Here is a 22,352-nt window from a genome sequence, read left to right as displayed (position 1 = left end):
TCAGTCTGATGGTTTACTGTAGTAGCCCCTAGCCAGTGGGTTAGTCTGATGGTTTACTGTAGTAGTCCCTAGCCAGTCTGATGGTTTACTGTAGTAGTCCCTAGCCATAAGTGTTAGGCAGATGAGCAAAAACTACGTTTTTAGAGATGACTTCCAAGATTTGCAAAACAGATATCTCCGGGATGCGCTTGTCGCATTAGAATTACACCGTCTGAGGGAAGACAACGGTCTATAATCACAATATTTAACTTACAATAGTCTTCAAATCGAAGTGATGGTAGATGGTGAGAAGATGCTGATATGTTTGTAACCGTCATCATATTTCACTCTGAAAATCTCCTCATGTTTTGTGCTTAATAGTTGTTTCATAAGTGCCTTTTTGTCTTTCCTTTCTCATCTATGACATTATATTAGGACGATAAATATCATAACGGATAGTGCTTATAGGACAGAAGGAAATAAAGTGGAGGAGAATGTTTCTAGTGAAGGTCTGGGTCTAGCCTGAAATCAACATTGTTTGTGCTAACATCCAACTCATCATGCTAAATATGTTTGGAGTGGAATATTAGAACAAACATATTGGATTTCAGGCTATGTCTGGTCTGAGGAGGACAGAGGAAAACCTTTATGTCCTAAAATCATGAACAACATTGGCAAGGTAACGATAAGCCACATCCAAATAGCAGGAATGAATTCCCTATGAATAACCTGTAATTCAACCTATACCCCAGCCTAGCCCCACCCAACCCTAGAATGGAATGACCGCAATGTATTTCTAGGCTGTGTTCCCAAATGGCACCCTATTCCCAATATAGTGCACTGCTTTTGACCAGAGCCCTATGGGTGACCAGTGCATTACAAAGGGAATAGAGTGGCATTTGGACAGCAGCCCTAGTTTATCTCTAGTGACCCCCTGATAAACGGACTGTAGTAAAATGACACATTTTTCTTAAAAAATATTTCTAGCAGGTATTCTGTACACTTTAATATCCGAAAGTTATAAAGCAGTCTGTCTCTGTTGGCCCTGGACCTATCAGAAGAGAGGAGGTGGAGAAGCGGCCAGTTCATTGGCCAATTGTACTGCATCAGGAACCAATGGCAGTTCTCAATGAGTCACTTCCTGTTAAAGGAGGAGCTTTCCGTTGCGTTGGATCTTGAGGATCTTTCCCAGTCTCTGTTTGGCCGTCGCCATGCCTTTCTTTAGCCGCTTCGCTGTGAGGAGAGAGACACAGAAAGAGTTAAGACTTTGATTAATAGACTGTTGTTTTAAGCATATGTGAAACGTAGGGGACTAACCTAGACCTATAGGTGGCAGTGTGGATAGTTGAATCACCACAGGTCTATCTGGCTCCAAGGACCAGTTTGTAGTAATTGATTAATTGAGCTAGGCTCCTGGTTTGGGTAAGGTAGATCACTTACCTTCACCCTTTGCTGCTGCTGCTCCTTCTCCTCCTCCTGCTGCTGCTCCTCCTCCTGCTGCTGCTCCTCCACCTCCTGCTGCTGCTCCTCCACCTCCTGCTGCTGCTGATGCTCCTCCTGCTGCTGCTGCTGCTCCTGCTGCTCCTCCACCTCCTGCTGCTGCTGCTCCTGCTGCTCCTCCACCTCCTGCTGCTGCTGATGCTCCTCCTGCTGCTGATGCTCCTCCTGCTCCTCCACCTCCTGCTGCTGCTGCTGCTCCTCCACCTCCTGCTGCTGCTCCTCCACCTCCTCCTGCTGCTGCTGCTCCTCCACCTCCTGCTGCTCCTCCTGTTGCTCCTCCACCTCCTGCTGCTCCTCCTGCTCCTGCTCCTCCACCTACTGCTGCTGCTGCTCCTCGCTCCCCCTTGGCTGTGTTGTTGTTCTGAGACAATGAAGATGTGGAGGGTCGTCTCTGTGTGAGGAAGACTCCGGGGGCCATGGGCTGGAGCCCTCCAGCCTGACTCCCTCCTGCCCCAGAGGAGTACTCGTGGTTGGTCTGGCCTGGCTCAGTGTTCTGGCCCACGTCTGGTTCTGGAGAGCTGCTGTACCTGCTCAGCTTCCTCACTGGCTCCTCCTCTTCCTCCTCCATCACGACAGCAGGGGGCTTCTTTTTGGTGCTTTTCTTCTTCTTCTTGGTCTTCTGCTGTTCCTCCTGGGAAAGAAGAAGAAAGGAATATCTGCATCCCAAATGACACCATATGCCCCAAATTGAGCACCACGTTTGACCAGGGCCCTATGGGAGCCATACCAGGGAATAGGGGGTAATTTGGGACACAGTTTATGACTACAGGAACATATCACTGGTGGCAAGAAAGTTTACTACAAGTGGAGAGAAAATTGTTTTATTCAATTACTTTCTGAGCTCTTTGGTAGCCAGCTAGCGAGTTAACAGACGACAGGCAAGCCTAGCTAATTAGCTAGCTAGCTATCATGGCAAAATATGAACATGTTTTTCAGTCAAATTACTTATTTTTACAACTTCTACAGGCTATGCATGTAGTGTTCTGGGACTGAGTCTCAGTTGGTAAGAGCTCAAACCAACAAGTGGGTTCAATTCAATTGAGTCCAAGTGGGTAGTTGCGTGGCAACAGTTAGTTAGACCAACTGACCTGGTGAGAGAGTTTGGCTGCAGCAGCCGCCAGTCCTGTCTCTATGGACGCCACTCTCGCTCCTTCTCTGGCCGGCCTCGCCTGACGAAGCACAGAGGGACCGACACGTGCTACAGACAGACACATTGATCAATACAACTACAGACACCTGAATATAGCTACAGACACCTGAATATAGCTACAGACACCTGAATATAACTACAGACACCTGAATATAGCTACAGACACCTGAATATAACTACAGACACCTGCATATAACTACAGACACCTGAATATAACTACAGACACCTGCATATAACTACAGACACCTGAATATAACTACAGACACCTGCATATAACTACAGACACCTGAATATAGCTACAGACACCTGAATATAACTACAGACACCTGCATATAACTACAGACACCTGAATATAACTACAGACACCTGAATATAGCTACAGACACCTGAATATAGCTACAGACACCTGAATATAACTACAGACACCTGAATATAACTACAGACACCTGAATATAGCTACAGACACCTGAATATAACTACAGACACCTGAATATAGCTACAGACACCTGAATATAACTACAGACACCTGAATATAGCTACAGACACCTGAATATAACTACAGACACCTGAATATAACTACAGACACCTGAATATAACTACAGACACCTGAATATAACTACAGACACCTGAATATAACTACAGACACCTGAATATAACTACAGACACCTGAATATAACTACAGACACCTGAATATAACTACAGACACCTGAATATAGCTACAGACACCTGAATATAACTACAGACACCTGCATATAACTACAGACACCTGAATATAACTACAGACACCTGAATATAGCTACAGACACCTGAATATAACTACAGACACCTGCATATAACTACAGACACCTGAATATAACTACAGACACCTGCATATAACTACAGACACCTGAATATAACTACAGACACCTGAATATAACTACAGACACCTGAATATAGCTACAGACACCTGCATATAGCTACAGACACCTGCATATAACTACAGACACCTGAATATAACTACAGACACCTGAATATAACTACAGACACCTGAATATAACTACAGACACCTGAATATAGCTACAGACACCTGAATATAGCTACAGACACCTGAATATAGCTACAGACACCTGCATATAACTACAGACACCTGAATATAACTACAGACACCTGAATATAACTACAGACACCTGCATATAACTACAGACACCTGAATATAACTACAGACACCTGAATATAACTACAGACACCTGAATATAACTACAGACACCTGAATATAACTACAGACACCTGAATATAACTACAGACACCTGAATATAACTACAGACACCTGAATATAACTACAGACACCTGAATATAGCTACAGACACCTGAATATAACTACAGACACCTGAATATAACTACAGACACCTGAATATAACTACAGACCCCTCCCAGCTCAGAACACATTCACATCATCTCATTCAGAGGGGTTGGGTTAAATGCGGAAGGCACATTACAGTTGAATACATTCAGTTGGACAACTGACTAGGTATCCCCCTTTCCCTTTCAACTGTTTAATTAAATAATGTACAGTGCATTCGGAAAGTATTCAGACCCCTTCCCTTTTTCCACATTTTGTTACATTACAGCCTTATTCTAAAATGGATTAAAGAAAACATTTCTCTCTGTCACGGCTGTTTGAAGGAGCGGACCAAAATGCAGCGTGTTCGTAGTTCCACATATTTATTAAAAGTGAAACTGAATGCAATACACTTAAATATACAAAAACAACAAACCGTGACGCAGAGAGGACAACACACCACTCAAAAGATAATAACCCACAAACAATGAGAAAAACCCCTACTTAAATATGATCTCTAATCAGAGGCAATGAGGATCAGCTGCCTCCAATTAGAGATCAACCCTAAACAATCCCAACATAGAAATAGACAAACTAGAACTTAAACATAGGAATAGAAAACATAGATAAACCCAAAACACCCCGTCACGCCCTGACCTACTCTACTATAGAAAATGTCATCTTACTAGGGTCAGGACGCGACAGTACCCCCCCCCAAAGGTGCAGACTCTGAATGCAAAACCCCCCCCCCAAAAAAAAAAAAAACACAAAGGGAGGGTAGGGTGGGTGACTAATGTCTATGGCGGTGGCTCTGGTTGCGGGCGTAGTACCCCCACCGCCCGCTGATCCCCCCCCGCTTCTGTATGTCCGGAGGAATCAGAACATGGATCGTCGCCGGATGCTTCGGACCACCAACCGCCGCTGAAGACTCTGGGTTGCAGACCACCGCTGAAGACTCTGGGTTGCAGACCACCGCTGAAGACTCTGGGCTGCAGACCACCGCTGAAGGCTCTGGGTTGCAGACCACCGCTGAAGACTCTAGGTTGCAGACCACCGCTGAAGACTCTAGGTTGCAGACCACCGCTGAAGGCTCTGGGTTGTAGACCGCCGCTGAAGACTCTGGGTTGCAGACCACCGCTGAAGACTCTAGGTTGCAGACCACCGCTGAAGACTCTAGGTTGCAGACCACCGCTGAAGACTCTAGGTTGCAGACCACCGCTGAAGGCTCTGGGTTGTAGACCGCCGCTGAAGGCTCTTGGCTGCAGCCTGCCTCTGAGGGCCCCAGGCTGAGTAGCGTCGCTGGAGGCTCCGGACTAGGGATGCGCACTGAAGGTCCGATGCGTGGGACTGGCATAGGTGGCGCCAGACTGGTAACACGCACCTCAGGGCGAGTGTGGGGAGCAGGAACAGGACATCCTGGGCCGCGGATGCGAACTGGAGGTCTGGAGCGTATGGCTGGCACAACCCGCACTCGCTGGATGCTCAACTCAGCTCGACAACTGCACACAGTGCGCATCACAGCACAACACGGTGCCTGCCCCGTCACTTGCTCCCCACAGTAAGCACGGGGAGTTGGCTCAGGTCTCCACCCTGACTCTGCCAAACTTCCCATGTGCACCCCCCAAAAATGCCCCTCGTGCTTCCTTTGTTGCCTTGCCTGTTGATCTTGTCGCTGTACTTCCCTCGCTGCTTCCACCTGTTCCCATGGGAGGCGATCCATTCCGGCCTGGATTTCCTCCCACTTTTCCCTCCAGTAAGTCCTCCCATGTCCACGACTCCCGCTGCTCCATTCAACGCTGTTGGTGGGTTGGTGGGTTATTCTGTCACGGCTGTTTGAAGGAGCGGACCAAAATGCAGCGTGTTCGTAGTTCCACATATTTATTAAAAGTGAAACTGAATGCAATACACTTAAATTACTTGAGAATACAAAAACAACAAACCGTGACGCAGAGAAGACAACACACTACTCAAAAGATAATAACCCACAAACAATGAGAAAAACCCTTACTTAAATATGATCTCTAATCAGAGGCAATGAGGATCAGCTGCCTCCAATTAGAGATCAACCCCAAACAATCCCAACATAGAATAGACAAACTAGATCTTAAACATAGAAATAGAAAACATAGAACAACCCAAAACAACCCCTGTCACGCCCTGCCCTACTCTACTATAGAAAATGTCATCTTACTAGGGTCAGGACGTGACACCCTCATCAATCTACACACAATCCCCCATAATGACAAAGCCAAAACACGTTTTTTGAAATGTATTAAAATAAATTCAGAAATACCTTATTTACATAAGTATTCAGACCCTTGACTATGAGACTTGAAATTGAGCTCAGGTGCATCCTGTTTCCATTGATCATCCTTGAGATGTTTCTACAACCGGTTTGGAGTCCACCTGTGGTAAATTCAATTGATTGGACATGATTTGGAAAGGCACACACCTGTCTACATAAGGTCCCACAGTTGACAGAACATGAGAGAGCAAAAACCAAGCCATGAGGTTGAAGGAATTGTCTGTAGAGCTCCGAGACAAGATTGTGTTGAGGCACAGATTTGGGGAAAGGTCCCAAAAAATGTCTGCAGCATTGAAGGTCCCCAAGCACACAGTGGCCTCCATCATTCTTAAATGGAAGAAGTTTGGAATCACCAAGAGAGATGGGAGAACCTTCCAGAAGGACAACCATCTCTGCAGCTTTCCACCAATCAGGCCTTTATGGTAGAGTGGCCAGACGGAAGCCAATTCTCAGTAAAAGGCACACGACAGACCGCTTGGAGTTTGCCAAAAAGCACCTAAAGGACTCAGACCATGAGAAACAAGATTCTCTGGTCTGATGAAACCAAGATTGAACTCTTTGGCCTGAATGCCAAGCGTCAGGTCTGGAGAAAACCTGGCACCATCCCTACGGTGAAGCATGGTGGTGGCAGCATCATGCTGTGGGGATGTTTTTCAATGGCAGGGACTGGGAGACTAGTCAGGATCGAGGAAAAGATGAAAGGAGCAAAGTACAGAGAGATCCTTGATGAATCCTGCTTCAGAGCTCTCAGGACCTCAGACTGGGGTGAAGGTTCACCTTCCAACAGGACAATGACCCTAAGCACACAGCCAAGACAACGCAGGAGTGGTTTCGGGACAAGTCTCTGAATGTCCTTGAGTGGCCCATCAAGAGCCCAGACTTGAACCCAATCGAACATCTCTGGAAAGTCCTGAAAATAGCTGTGCAGTGATGCTCAGCATTCAACCTGACAGAGCTTGAGAGGTTCTGCAGAGAAGTTTGGGGAAAACTCCCCAAATACAAGTGTGCCAAGCTTGTAGCGTCATACCCAAGAAGACTCGAGGCTGTAATCACTGCCAAAGTACTGAGTAAAGGGTCTGAATACTTATGTAAATGTAATATTTCCGTTTTTTTTTATTGTACATTTGCAAAAATGTCTAAAAACCAGTTTTTGCTTTGTCATTTTAATGTATTGTGTGTAGATTGATGAATTTTTTTTTTTTATTGATTTTAGAATAAGGCTGTAACGTAACAAAATGTGAAAAAAGTCAAGGGGTCTAAATACTTTCTGAATACACTGTACGTTGCGGCAGGTCTAGAGTCTATAGTGGGGCTGTATGGAGTGACAGGTGTAGTGTACCTGTGGGGCTGTATGGAGTGACAAGTGTAGTGTACCTGTATGGAGTGACAGGTGTAGTATACCTGTGGGGCTGTATGGAGTGACAGGTGTAGTGTACCTGTATGGAGTGACAGGTGTAGTGTACCTGTATGGAGTGACAGGTGTAGTGTACCTGTGGGGCTGTATGGAGTGACAGGTGTAGTGTACCTGTATGGAGTGACAGGTGTAGTGTACCTGTGGGGCTGTATGGAGTGACAGGTGTAGTGTACCTGTATGGAGTGACAGGTGTAGTGTACCTGTATGGAGTGACAGGTGTAGTGTACCTGTGGGGCTGTATGGAGTGACAGGTGTAGTGTACCTGTATGGAGTGACAGGTGTAGTGTACCTGTGGGGCTGTATGGAGTGACAGGTGTAGTGTACCTGTGGGGCTGTATGGAGTGACAGGTGTAGTGTACCTGTATGGAGTGACAGGTGTAGTGTACCTGTGGGGCTGTATGGAGTGACAGGTGTAGTGTACCTGTGGGGCTGTATGGAGTGACAGGTGTAGTGTACCTGTATGGAGTGACAGGTGTAGTGTACCTGTATGGAGTGACAGGTGTAGTGTACCTGTATGGAGTGACAGGTGTAGTGTACCTGTGGGGCTGTATGGAGTGACAGGTGTAGTGTACCTGTATGGAGTGACAGGTGTAGTGTACCTGTGGGGCTGTATGGAGTGACAGGTGTAGTGTACCTGTGGGGCTGTATGGAGTGACAGGTGTAGTGTACCTGTATGGAGTGACAGGTGTAGTGTACCTGTATGGAGTGACAGGTGTAGTGTACCTGTGGGGCTGTATGGAGTGACAGGTGTAGTGTACCTGTGGGGCTGTATGGAGTGACAGGTGTAGTGTACCTGTATGGAGTGACAGGTGTAGTGTACCTGTATGGAGTGACAGGTGTAGTGTACCTGTGGGGCTGTATGGAGTGACAGGTGTAGTGTACCTGTATGGAGTGACAGGTGTAGTGTACCTGTGGGGCTGTATGGAGTGACAGGTGTAGTGTACCTGTATGGAGTGACAGGTGTAGTGTACCTGTATGGAGTGACAGGTGTAGTGTACCTGTGGGGCTGTATGGAGTGACAGGTGTAGTGTACCTGTATGGAGTGACAGGTGTAGTGTACCTGTGGGGCTGTATGGGGTGACAGGTGTAGTGTACCTGTGGGGCTGTATGGAGTGACAGGTGTAGTGTACCTGTATGGAGTGACAGGTGTAGTGTACCTGTATGGAGTGACAGGTGTAGTGTACCTGTATGGAGTGACAGGTGTAGTGTACCTGTGGGGCTGTATGGAGTGACAGGTGTAGTGTACCTGTATGGAGTGACAGGTGTAGTGTACCTGTGGGGCTGTATGGAGTGACAGGTGTAGTGTACCTGTGGGGCTGTATGGAGTGACAGGTGTAGTGTACCTGTGGGGCTGTATGGAGTGACAGGTGTAGTGTACCTGTATGGAGTGACAGGTGTAGTGTACCTGTGGGGCTGTATGGAGTGACAGGTGTAGTGTACCTGTATGGAGTGACAGGTGTAGTATACCTGTGGGGCTGTATGGAGTGACAGGTGTAGTGTACCTGTATGGAGTGACAGGTGTAGTGTACCTGTATGGAGTGACAGGTGTAGTGTACCTGTATGGAGTGACAGGTGTAGTGTACCTGTGGGGCTGTATGGAGTGACAGGTGTAGTGTACCTGTGGTGCTGTATGGAGTGACAGGTGTAGTGTACCTGTATGGAGTGACAGGTGTAGTGTACCTATGGGGCTGTATGGAGTGACAGGTGTAGTGTACCTGTATGGAGTGACAGGTGTAGTGTACCTGTATGGAGTGACAGGTGTAGTGTACCTGTATGGAGTGACAGGTGTAGTGTACCTGTGGGGCTGTATGGAGTGACAGGTGTAGTGTACCTGTGGTGCTGTATGGAGTGACAGGTGTAGTGTACCTGTATGGAGTGACAGGTGTAGTGTACCTGTATGGAGTGACAGGTGTAGTGTACCTGTATGGAGTGACAGGTGTAGTGTACCTGTGGGGCTGTATGGAGTGACAGGTGTAGTGTACCTGTATGGAGTGACAGGTGTAGTGTACCTGTGGGGCTGTATGGAGTGACAGGTGTAGTGTACCTGTGGGGCTGTATGGAGTGACAGGTGTAGTGTACCTGTATGGAGTGACAGGTGTAGTGTACCTGTGGGGCTGTATGGAGTGACAGGTGTAGTGTACCTGTGGGGCTGTATGGAGTGACAGGTGTAGTGTACCTGTATGGAGTGACAGGTGTAGTGTACCTGTATGGAGTGACAGGTGTAGTGTACCTGTATGGAGTGACAGGTGTAGTGTACCTGTGGGGCTGTATGGAGTGACAGGTGTAGTATACCTGTGGGGCTGTATGGAGTGACAGGTGTAGTGTACCTGTATGGAGTGACAGGTGTAGTGTACCTGTGGGGCTGTATGGAGTGACAGGTGTAGTGTACCTGTATGGAGTGACAGGTGTAGTGTACCTGTATGGAGTGACAGGTGTAGTGTACCTGTGGGGCTGTATGGAGTGACAGGTGTAGTATACCTGTGGGGCTGTATGGAGTGACAGGTGTAGTGTACCTGTATGGAGTGACAGGTGTAGTGTACCTGTGGGGCTGTATGGAGTGACAGGTGTAGTGTACCTGTATGGAGTGACAGGTGTAGTGTACCTGTATGGAGTGACAGGTGTAGTGTACCTGTGGGGCTGTATGGAGTGACAGGTGTAGTGTACCTGTGGGGCTGTATGGAGTGACAGGTGTAGTGTACCTGTGGGGCTGTATGGAGTGACAGGTGTAGTGTACCTGTGGGGCTGTATGGAGTGACAGGTGTAGTGTACCTGTGGGGCTGTATGGAGTGACAGGTGTAGTGTACCTGTGGGGCTGTATGGAGTGTCTGAACCTTTCCTCTTCTTGGATCTGGATTTGAAGACAGGGTTATCCTCTTCGGACTCTAGAGAGGGGTAAACTGGAACAAACACACCCTCTGGTTAGTTAACACTCATATACAGGGATGAATATTAAGCTAGCCTGCTAGCTCGAGGCTAGTACTTTTCAGACCAGGCTAGTAGAAAATGTGCCGAACTAGCCCGAGATACATTTTGTCTTTTCAAATATTGCACGGCCCAGAATTTCGACGCGGGCTAGTAAACACATCCTGAAGTTCCATCCCTGATCATATATTATCCACAGCTCAACACTGTCCTCTTCCACAGCTCAACACTGTCCTCTTCCACAGCTCAACACTGTCTTCTTCCACAGCTCAACACTGTCTTCTTCCACAGCTCAACACTGTCTTCTTCCACAGCTCAACACTGTCTTCTTCCACAGCTCAACACTGTCTTCTTCCACAGCTCAACACTGTCCTCTTCCACAGCTCAACACTGTCTTCTTCCACAGCTCAACACTGTCTTCTTCCACAGCTCAACACTGTCTTCTTCCACAGCTCAACACTGTCTTCTTCCACAGCTCAACACTGTCTTCTTCCACAGCTCAACACTGTCTTCTTCCACAGCTCAACACTGTCTTCTTCCACAGCTCCTCATGATCCAAAGCTCCTTCAATCACATCCTCTTTTATTCACTCTCTCCTCAATCTTCTAAAAAGTTACCTTCCTGAAAGTGGCATATTTCTATCGAGCGATGACACATTTCAGAGGCCAACCAATCTAATTGCTCCATGTGTTGATGATGTGTTGATGATGATGTGCATTGCTGCAGTATTCGGTTCCACCTCCATTAACATGCTTTCTCTCCCCCTCTCTCCCCCTCTCTCCCCCTCTCTCTCCAGCTGTGCGGCAGCTGCATCCTCCCTCCTTCCATCCATACCTCTCTCCCCCTAGCAGAGCAGAGTAGAGGGAAGGGTAGAGGCTCCGCACCAGTCTGCAAACACACGCTGTATAACCACTGTCTCAGCTAAGAACAAAGCTAAAGACCTATTCTCATAGACCCTGTCGCTACAACTGACAGCCATCAGTTAGTCAGAGGAATATCTGTTGTATCTCTAGTGGAACATGTCTCATATCTCTAATGGAACATGTCTCATATCTCTAATGGAACATGTCTCATATCTCTAGTGGAACATGTCTCATATCTCTAATGGAACATGTCTCATATCTCTAGTGGAAAATGTCTCATATCTCTAATGGAACATGTCTCATATCTCTAGTGGAACATGTCTCATATCTCTAGTCTAGTGGAAACTCTACTATACCGAACAATAATATAACCATGTAAAGTGTTGGTCTCATGTTTCGTGAGCTGAAATAAAAGATCCCAGAAATGTTTCATACGCACAAAAAGCTAATTTCTCTCAAATTCTGTGCACAAATGTGTTTACATTCCTGTTAGTGAGCATTTCTCCTTTGCCAAGACAATCCATCCACCTGACAGGTGTGGCATATCAAGAAGCTGATTAAACAGCATGATCATTACACAGGTGCACCTTGTTCTGGGGACAATAAAAGGAAACTAAAATGTGCAGTTTTGTCAAACAACACAATGTCTCAAGTTTTGAGGGAGAGTGCAATTTGCATGCTGACTGCAGGAATGTCCACCAGAACTGTTGCCAGAGAATTGAATGTTAATTTCTCTACCATAAGCCGCCCTAACTGCGTTCTTTAGTAGAACTCCGCAGACCACGTGTAACCACGCCAGCCTAGGACTTCCACATCCGGCTTCTTTACCTGCAGGATCGTCTGACACCAGCCACCCGGACAGCTGATGAAACTGAGGAGTATTTCTGTCTGTATTAATGCTCTTTTGTGGTAAAAAATCATTCTGATTGCCTGGGCCTGGCTCCCCAGGGGGTGGGCCTGGCTCCCCAGGGGGTGGGCCTGGCTTCCCAGGGGGTGGGCCTGGTGGGCCTGGCTCCCCAGCGGGTGGGCCTGGCTCCCCAGGGGGTGGGCCTGGCTCCCCAGGGGGTGGGCCTGGCTCCCCAGGGGGTGGGCCTGGCTCCCCAGCGGGTGGGCCTGGCTCCCCAGTGGGTGGGCCTGGCTCCCCAGCGGGTGGGCCTGGCTCCCCAGGGGGTGGGCCTGGCTCCCCAGCGGGTGGGCCTGGCTCCCCAGGGGGTGGGCCTGGCTCCCCAGTGGGTGGGCCTGGCTCCCCAGTGGGTGAGCCTATGCCCTCTCAGGCCCACCGATGGCTGCGCCCCTGACCAGTCATGTGAAATCCATACATTTAAAAAAAACAAAAAAATTTACTTTTATTTAACTAGGCAAGTCAGTTAAGAACAAATTCTTATTTTTAATGACGGCCTAGGAGCAGTGGGTTAACTGCCTTGTTCAGGGGCAGAACGACAGATTTTTACCTTGTCAGCTCGGTGATCGGAAGTCCAATGCTCTAACCACTAACCTGCCTGCCACCCCATTAGGGCCTAAGGAATTCATTTAAATTGCCTGATTTCTTATATGAACTGTAACTCAGTTAAATCGTTGAAGTTGTTGCATGATGTGTTTATATTTTTTGTTCAGTATATATCTCCAGTAGAACATATATCATATCTCTAGTGGAAACTCTACTATGTCTCTAGTAGAACATATATCATATCTCTAGTAGAACATATATCATATCTCTAGTAGAACATATATCATATCTCTAGTAGAACATATATCATATCTCTAGTGGAAACTCTACTATATCTCTAGTAGAACATATATCATATCTCTAGTAGAACATATATCATATCTCTAGTAGAACATATATCATATCTCTAGTGGAAACTCTACTATATCTCTAGTAGAACATATATCATATCTCTAGTAGAACATATATCATATCTCTAGTAGAACATATATCATATCTCTAGTGGAAACTCTACTATATCTCTAGTAGAACATATATCATATCTCTAGTGGAAACTCTACTATATCTCTAGTAGAAACTACTCTATAACTTTAGTAAAACATGCATCATATCTCTAGTGGAAACTCTACTATATCTCTAGTAGAAACTACTCTATAACTTTAGTAAAACATGCATCATATCTCTAGTGGAAACTCTATTATATATCTACAGTAGAACATGTATCATATGTCTACTGGAAACTTTACTATATCTATAGTAGAACATGTATTATATGTCTTGTGGAAACTTTACTATATCTATAGTAGAACATGTATTATATGTCTAGTGGAAACTATCATATCTCTAGGAGAAAACGTATCATGACTCTAGTGGAAAGTACTAGATATCTCTAGTTACCATAATCTGAATCCTTGAAGCAGGCGTCCATGTGATCCTGATCATCATCGAACTCGGCACTGTCGACGCTGCTGCTCTTCTTCGTCTTCTTGGGGAGTCGTTTGGCCGGCCGCTTACTTATTCCTCCTCCTGCTCCGCTTGCTGCTCCTCCCTTCCGTCCAGCGGTGGTGGTGTTGGAGTGGTTTCTGCCGGGCCGGTCGCAGCCCCAGGCCCCAGGGGTGTCGGAGGAGATGGCTGCGGCCCCAGCGGTAGCCCCGGAGGACAGGTTGGCCATAGACAACATCCCCTGAATGGCCTCCTGTGTGCTGGGAGATGCAGGTGGCTGACTGTAAGTACGTCAATAAGAAATAACAACACAATAACATTACACTGCTGGAAGGTGTACCCGCCGGAGAGAGAGACAGATCGAGAGAGATACAGAGAGAGAGAGAGATGAGAGAGAGAGAGGGAGAGAGAGGGAGAGAGAGAGATCGAGAGAGGAGAGAGAGAGAGAAGAGAGAGATGAGAGAGAGACAGATCGAGAGAGAGAGAGATTGAGAGAGAGACAGATCGCGAGAGGAGAGAGACAGATCGAGAGAGAAGAGAGAGAGATCGAGAGAGACAGATCGAGAGAGAGATCGAGAGAGAGAGAGAGAGAGAGAGAGAGAGAATCAGTTATAGAACCCATTGCCCTTTATGGTTGTGAGGTCTGGGGTCCGCTCATCAACCAAGAATTCACAAAATGGGACAAACACAAAATTGAGACTCTGCATGCAGAATTCTGCAAAAATATAATCTGTGTACAATGTAAAACACCAAATATTGCATGCAGAGCAGAATTAGGCCGATATCGCCTAATTATCAAAATCCAGAAAATAGCCGTTAAATTCTACAACCACCTAAAAGGAAGCGATTCCCAAACCTTCCATAACAAAGCCATCAACTACAGAGAGATGAACCTGGAGAAGAGTCCCCTAAGCAAGCAGGTCCTACAGAGCCCCAGGACTGCAACACAATTAGACTCAACCAAATCATGAGAAAAAAAAAGATAATTACTTGATACATTGGAAAGAATTAACAAAAAAACTGAGCAACTAAAATGCTATTTGGCCCTAAACAGAGAGTACACCGTGACAGACTACCTGACCACTGTGACTGACCCAAACTTAAGGAAAGCTTTTACTATGTACAGACTCAGTGAGCATAGCCTTGCTATTGAGAAAGGCTGCCGTAGGCAGACCTGGCTCTCAAGAGAAGACATGCTATGTGCACACTGCCCACAAAATGAGGTGGAAACTGAGCTGCACTTCCTAACCTGCTGACAAATGAATGACCATATTAGAGACACAACTAAGTTTTTCACAATTGCTGACATTTAATCCTAGTAAAAATTCCCTGTCTTAGGTCAGTTAGTATCACCACTTTATTTCAAGAATGTGAAATGTCAGAATAATAGTAGAAAGAATGATTTATTTCAGCTTTTACTTCTTTCATCACATTCCCAGTGGGTCAGAAGTTTACATACACTCAATTAGTATTTGGCAGCATTGCCTTTAAATTGTTTAACTTGGGTCAAACATTTCGGGTAGCTTTCCACAAGCTTCCCACAATAAGTTGGGTGAATTTTGGCCCATTCCTCCTGACAGAGCTGGTGTAACTGAGTCAGGTTTGTAGGCCTCCTTGCTCGCACACGCTTTTTCAGTTCTGCCCACAAATGTTCTATAAGATTGAGGTCAGGGCTTTGTGATGGCCACTCCAATACCTTGACTTTGTTGTCCTTAAGCCATTTTGCCACAACTTTGGAAGTATGCTTGGGGTCATTGTCCATTTGGAAGACCCATTTGCGACAATGCTTTAACTTCCTGACTCATGTCTTGAGATGTTGCTTCAATATATCCACAGAATTTTCAATTCCTCATGATGCCATCTATTTTGTGAAGTGCACCAGTCCCTCCTGCAGCAAAACACCCCCACAACATGATGCTGCCACCCCCATGCTTCACAGTTGGGATGGTGTTCTTCGGCTTGCAGCCTCCCCCTTTTTCCTCCAAACATAACGATGATCATTATGGCCAAACAGTTCTATTTTGTTTCATCAGACCAGAGGACATTTCTGAAGGAGCTACAAAGCTTTATGGAAAAGTGTCCAGAAAAAATCCATTGATTATGAACACACGTTTGGTGTTCATCAAAAGGCATGTGGAAGATTCCCCAAACATATGGAAGAAGGTACTCTGGTCAGATAAGACAAAAATTGAGCTTTTTGCCCATGAAGAAAAACGCTATGTCTGGCACAAACCCAACACCTCTCTTCACCCCAAGAACACCATCCCCGGTGTTGGCATATTTCTGTGGGGAAATTTTTCATCTGCAGGGAGTGGGAAACTGGTCAGAATAGAAGGAATTATGGATGGCGCTAAATACAGGGAAATTCTTGAGGGAAACCTGTTTCAGTCTTCCAGAGATTTGAGACTGGGACGGAGGTTCACCTTACAGCATGACAATGACCCTAAGCATGCGGCTTAGGCAACACTTGAGTAGTTTAAGGGGGAAACATTTAAATGTCTTGGAATGGTCTAGTCAAAGCCCAGACCTCAATCCGACCGTAAGGCGCTAGAGGGTAGTGTGTACAGCCCAGTACATCACTGGGGCCAAGCTTCCTAACATCCAGGAACTATATACTAGGCGGTGTCAGAGGAAGGCCCAAAAAATTGTCAAAGACTCCAGTCACCAAAGTCATAGACTGTTCTCTCTACCTCCGCACGGGGAGCAGTACCAGAGTCTAGGTCCAAAAGGCTCCTTAACAACCTCTAGCCCCAAGCCATAAGACTGCTTGGGGGTAGAGGGGGTGAGCATTTTTATTCATTGTTTAGCTTATGGCTCGCTAGCTAATGGTACGTGCATGATCTTATTATTCGTATCTCAGAGCCATTAGCTTTGCTAGTTATAGCCTAATGTTAGCTAGCTAACATTGAACCTGGTTGGTTAGCTAATTGCAGATTCATACAGGGTAGTAACGTTATGAGTTATGGTTCATTGTTTAGCTAGCTAGCTACATGTCTTAACAAAAGACTCCACTATGCAAGAATCCATTTCAATAGAATGTTCATGATGTCACTGCGACAACTGTTGATAGACGTAGCCCCCGTCCTCGCAGGAGGCCTTTTGCCTTTCGGTAGGCCGTAAAAATAAGAATTTGTTCTTAACTGGCTTGCCTAGTTAAATTAAGGTAAAAGAAAATGGCGTACCTGTTGACGCTGTAGTCGATGCCGCCCACTGCTTTGCTGGCCTGTAGCAGGTCCAGGATGCCCGCCGTGCTTCCCGCCTTCTTCTTTACCTTCAAGTTACGACCTTTCACCTCCCGCTTGACCTCTGGCTTGACTTCTGTGTCGATGTGGAGCGACTCTTCATCTGATGAGTCAGTCTTCTGAGAACAGAATAGAGCAAAACGTTTTTATTGTACAACACACTGAACACACACACACAATGATGTCTGACAGCCAGACGTACACCTGATCTACGTCACACAGGTGATCCCAGCCCTGAACCCGTCAGTTAGGACACATTCCCACTACTACTATTATAACTATGACCTGGTTGAATGGGGAAGTAGGATATACACTACGACATCTCCACTACTTGAACTCACCCAGTACTACTGATCCTGGAGGCCTGTAACAGGGCTGGATCTAGGTCTCTCTCTGTCCTCCCCTACTTCAACACACCCAGTACTACTGATCCTCCTGATGGAGGCCTGTAACAGGGCTGGATCTAGGTCTCTCTCTGTCCTCCCCTACTTCAACACACCCAGTACTACTGATCCTCCTGATGGAGGCCTGTAACAGGGCTGGATCTAGGTCTCTCTCAGGGGTTTTATTGGCATGGGGAAACATGTTAACATTGCCAAGTGAAGTAGATAATAAATAAAATTCCACTAACAGATGTTCCAAAAAAGTATAAATACATTTCAAGTCTCATATGATGTTGAAATAGTTAAAGTTCTTCACTGGTTGCCCTTTTCTTGTGGCAACAGGTCACAAATCTTGCTGCTGTGATGTCACACTGTGGTATTTCACCCAGTAGATATGGGAATTTATCAGAATTGGGTTTGTTTGTTGTATTATTTGTGGATCTGTGTCACTGGGGTCTGTCTACAGTATTAACCCCTGGTGTGTTTGTCTCCACATCCATCCCACCCGGCCATCTAGATGTGTGAAGGGTATCAGCTAATGATCCATCATGTATGACATTCCTGGGAGTGTATAAACTATAATGTTATATTACCATAGGATGTTTGTATGCTCTCTATAGTTATGTATTTGAAAATGTATCAATTGACCAATTCGGCACATATGAGCAAACTCGAGGCAGACTTGATACAGAATATTGTGCAGTAAAATAATTCTTCACTGGATCAGTCTGAAACTTTACACACACACTGCTGTTTGTATGATCTTTTACCACATCGAATGTGTTATATTCTCATACATTAATTCCACAAACTTTAAAGTGTTTCCTTCCTCGTTTTACACTATTCTGGTTTTCCACCCTCTGCCAATACAGGGGTAGTGTGCTCTTATAGCTGTGTGCCAGGGATGGTCTCTGTGGAAGATTAAGTTGATTACGTTCCCATATTTGTAGCAGTCAGGAAAGTGTCTCTAGACTGTCCACGAGGAGCTTCTCTTTGCACTCTTTCCGTGCCTTGTCATTTTTTATATCCAAGGGGTACTGTACTGTGGTGGAGGGAAGCCATGGAGCAGGGGGGCCAAAGAGGCCTCTGCATCTGGGTGGGAGAGGAACTCTGCTCTCTTTCTCTGTCTCTCTCTCTCAATGTGTGGTGTCCTTTGGCCCGGCGCTGCACAGCGCTGCCTTTGATTCACACACGCTTCACTCACACACATGTGATTTCTATTGCAACATAGAGGATCACACGGAATTCATTAACGACCACATGGACGGAGAGAATATTCCAGAATGTTTTCCTCTGACTGTTGGGATCTTAGAAGCAGTCATTAGGCCGTTGTCTTCATGGACGAAGGACTGTAGATATCAGAGTCCTTCTGGAGGTTAGGGAATTTCTATAGACATTAACCTGTTAACACTACGAACCTGATAATAACACTATGAATCTGATATTAACACTATGAACCTGATATTAACTCTATGAACCTGATATTAACACTATGAACCTGATATTAACACTACGAACCTGATATTACCACTATTAACCTGATATTAACACCATGAACCTGATATTAACCTGATATTAACACTTTGCACCTGATATTAACACTATGAACCTGATATTAACACCACGAACCTGATATTAACACCATGAACCTGATATTAACACTATGAACCTGATATTAACACTATGAACCTGATATTAACCTGATATTAGCACTATGAACCTGATATTAACACTATGAACCTGATATTAACCTGATATTAACACTATGAACCTGATATTAACACTATGAACCTGATATTAACACTATGAACCTGATATTAACACTATGAACCTGATATTAACACTATGAACCTGATATTAACACTACGAACGTGATATTAACCTGATATTAACACTATGAACCTGATATTAACCTGATATTAGCACTATGAACCTGATATTAACACTATGAACCTGATATTAACCTGATATTAACACTATGAACCTGATATTAACACTATGAACCTGATATTAACCTGATATTAGCACTATGAACCTGATATTAACACTATGAACCTGATATTAACACTATCCTGCTGACCTGAACTGAACTGAACCTTACTGTGCTGGCTCGGATATGTTCCTTTCACATTGTCTTTTCCAGCACAGTTCCAGACACTATGGTGGATGTGTAACCAGGCCAGTCAAGTACATTTTACTTTTTTTATTTTTTTATTTTTTACATTTTAGTCATTTAGCAGAGGAAGAGGTATTCGGAGTGGACTTCTAGTCTGACTCAGGAGGCGTGCACACCATCCACCGCTTCCGAGTATATTACTCCCTAATGTTCAGTCTCTGGACAATAAAGTAGACAAGCTCAGGGCGAGGATCTCCTTCCAGAGAGACATCAGGGACTGTAACATACTCTGTTTCACGGAGTCATGGCTCTCTCCGGATATACTTTCCCCGTCCATACAACCAGCGGGTCTCTCAGTACATCACGCAGACAGGAATAAAGAACTCTCCAGAAAGAAGAAAGGCGGTTGTGTATGTTTCATGATTAACTACTCATGGTGTGATTGTGATAACATATAGAAACTCAAGTCCTTTTGTTCACATGACCTAGAATACCTCACAATCAAATGTTGACCGTAATACCTGCCAAGAGAATTATCTTCGGTTATAGTCACAGACGTGTATATTCCTACTCAAGCCGATACCACGCCAAGGATCTACACTGGACTTGTGCAAACTGGAAACCATTCAGTTGAAGTCGGAAGTTTACATACACCTTAGCCAAATACATTTACACTCAGTTTTTCACAATTGCTGACGTTTAGTCCTCGTAAAAATTCCCTGTTTGAGGGAAAAATTCACTGTCAGTTAGGATTACCACTTTACTTTAAGAATGTGAAATGTCAGAATAATAGTAGATTTATTTGATTTATTTCAACTTTTATTTCTTTCATCACATTCCCAGTGGGTCAGTCAACTTAGTGTATGTAAACTTCTGACCCAATGGAATTGTGATACAGTGAATTATAAGTTAAATAATCTGTCTGTAAACAATTGTTGGAAAAATGACTTGTGTCATGCACAAAGTAGATGTCCTTACCGACTTGCCAAAACTATAGTTTGTTATCAAGAAATTTGTGGAGTGGTTGAAAAACGAGTTTTAATGACTCCAACCTAAGTGTATATAAACTTCCGACTTCAACTGTAGGTGGCCAGGTGGGATCCAGAGACAGCAGGTGTTCAAACTATAGAACCCACATTTGAATATAAAAATTGATTTGGGTGGGTGTGGAGGCGGCATTAATTGTTGCTGGGGATTTTAACAAAGCCAATTTGAGGAAAACAAAGTTCTATCAACACATTGACTGTAGTACTTGTGCTGGAAAAACACTCGACCACTGCTACTCCCCCTTCCGGGATGCCAACAAGGCCCTCCCCCGCCCTCCATTCGGGAAAATCAGATCACGATTTAATTTTGCTCTTCCCTTCCTATAGGCAGAAACTCAAACAGAAAGTACCCATGCTAAGGTCTATTCAACGCTGGTCTGACCAATCGGAATCTATGCTTCAAGATTGTTTTGATCACGTGGACTGGGATATGTTCTGGGTCGCCTTGGAGAATAACGTATACACAGACACGAAGACTGAGTTCATCAGGAAGTGTTTAGGGGATGTTGTTCCCACTGTGACTATTAAAACCTACTCAAACCAGAAACCGAGGATAGACGGCAGCATTCGTGCAAAACTGGAAGCGTGAACCACTGCATTTAACAATGGCAAGGTGACTGGGAATATGGTTGAATACAAACAGTGTAGTTATTCCCTCCATAAGGCAATCAAACAGGCAAAATGTCAGTACAGAGACGAAGTGGAGTCGCAATTCAACGGCTCAGACACGAGACGTATGTGGCAGGGTTTACAGACAATCACGGATTACAAAGGGAAAACTAGCTACATTGAGGACACCGACGTCGTCGCCTGTTTTGAGGATAACACAGTGGGTCTACACACAATCACGGACTACAAAGGGAAAACAAGCCACGTTGCGAACACCGATGTCTTACTTCCAGACAAGCTAAACACCTTCTTCGCCCGTTTTGAGGATAACACAGTGCCACAGACGCGGCCCGCTCCCAAGGACTGTGGGCACTCCTTCTCCGTGGCCGACATGAGTAAGACATTTAAGCATTTTAACCCTCGCAAGGCTGCCGGCCCAGATGGCATCCCTAGCCGCGTCCTCAGAGCATGTGCAGACCAGCTGTCTGGTGTGTTTAGAGACATATTCAATCTCTCCCTATCCCAGTCTGCTGTCCCCACATGCTTCAAGATGTCCACCATTGTTCCTGTACCCAAGAAAGCAAAGGTAACTGAACTAAATGACTATCGCCCCGTAGCACTCACTTCTGTCATCATGAATTGCTTTGAGAGACTAGTCAAGCATCATATCACCTCTACCTTACCTGACATCCTAGACCTACTTCAATTTGCATTCCGCCCAAATCAATCCACAGACGATGCAATCGCCATCACACTACACACTGCCCTAACCCATCTGGAATACCAATGTAAGAAACCCACAACAACACAGAAACTGGGGAACGTAACAGCTGTTCATTGACTACACGTCAGCCTTCAACACCATAGTACCCTCCAAGCTCATCATTAAGCTGGAGGCCCTGGGTCTGAACCCCGCCCTGTGCAACTGGGTCTTGGACCTCCTGACGGGTGGCCCCAAGGTGGTGAAGGTAGGAAACAACACCTCCACTTCACTGATCCTCAACACAGGGGGCCCCACAAGGGTGCGTGCTCAGCCCCCATCTGTACTCCTGTTCACCCATGACCGCGTGGCCATGCACGCCTCCAACTCAATCATCAAGTTTGCAGACGACACAA

The 22,352-nt window shown here is 45.5% G+C and overlaps 1 protein-coding gene across 1 annotated transcript in view; it reads right to left on the bottom strand.

Annotated features, from left to right (window-relative positions):
- Nucleotides 1-400: 400 nt before the first annotated feature.
- The window catches only part of phf2 (PHD finger protein 2), a 138,773-nt gene continuing 116,821 nt past the window's right edge, over nt 401-22,352 (bottom strand). Inside the window, exons 17-22 of the mRNA XM_029774208.1 lie at nt 17,023-17,201; nt 13,796-14,121; nt 10,471-10,563; nt 2,568-2,677; nt 1,795-2,110; nt 401-1,212 (exon numbers count right to left, since the gene is read on the bottom strand). Of these exons, the coding sequence (XP_029630068.1) occupies nt 1,124-1,212; nt 1,795-2,110; nt 2,568-2,677; nt 10,471-10,563; nt 13,796-14,121; nt 17,023-17,201 (1,113 nt within the window). The 3' untranslated portion in view covers nt 401-1,123. The remainder of the gene's footprint in view (nt 1,213-1,794; nt 2,111-2,567; nt 2,678-10,470; nt 10,564-13,795; nt 14,122-17,022; nt 17,202-22,352) is intronic.

Source organism: Salmo trutta, chromosome 14 (assembly GCF_901001165.1).
Source record: "Salmo trutta chromosome 14, fSalTru1.1, whole genome shotgun sequence".
Taxonomy (NCBI): Eukaryota; Metazoa; Chordata; class Actinopteri; order Salmoniformes; family Salmonidae; genus Salmo; species Salmo trutta.
This window is presented reverse-complemented; position numbering and strand designations above follow the sequence as displayed.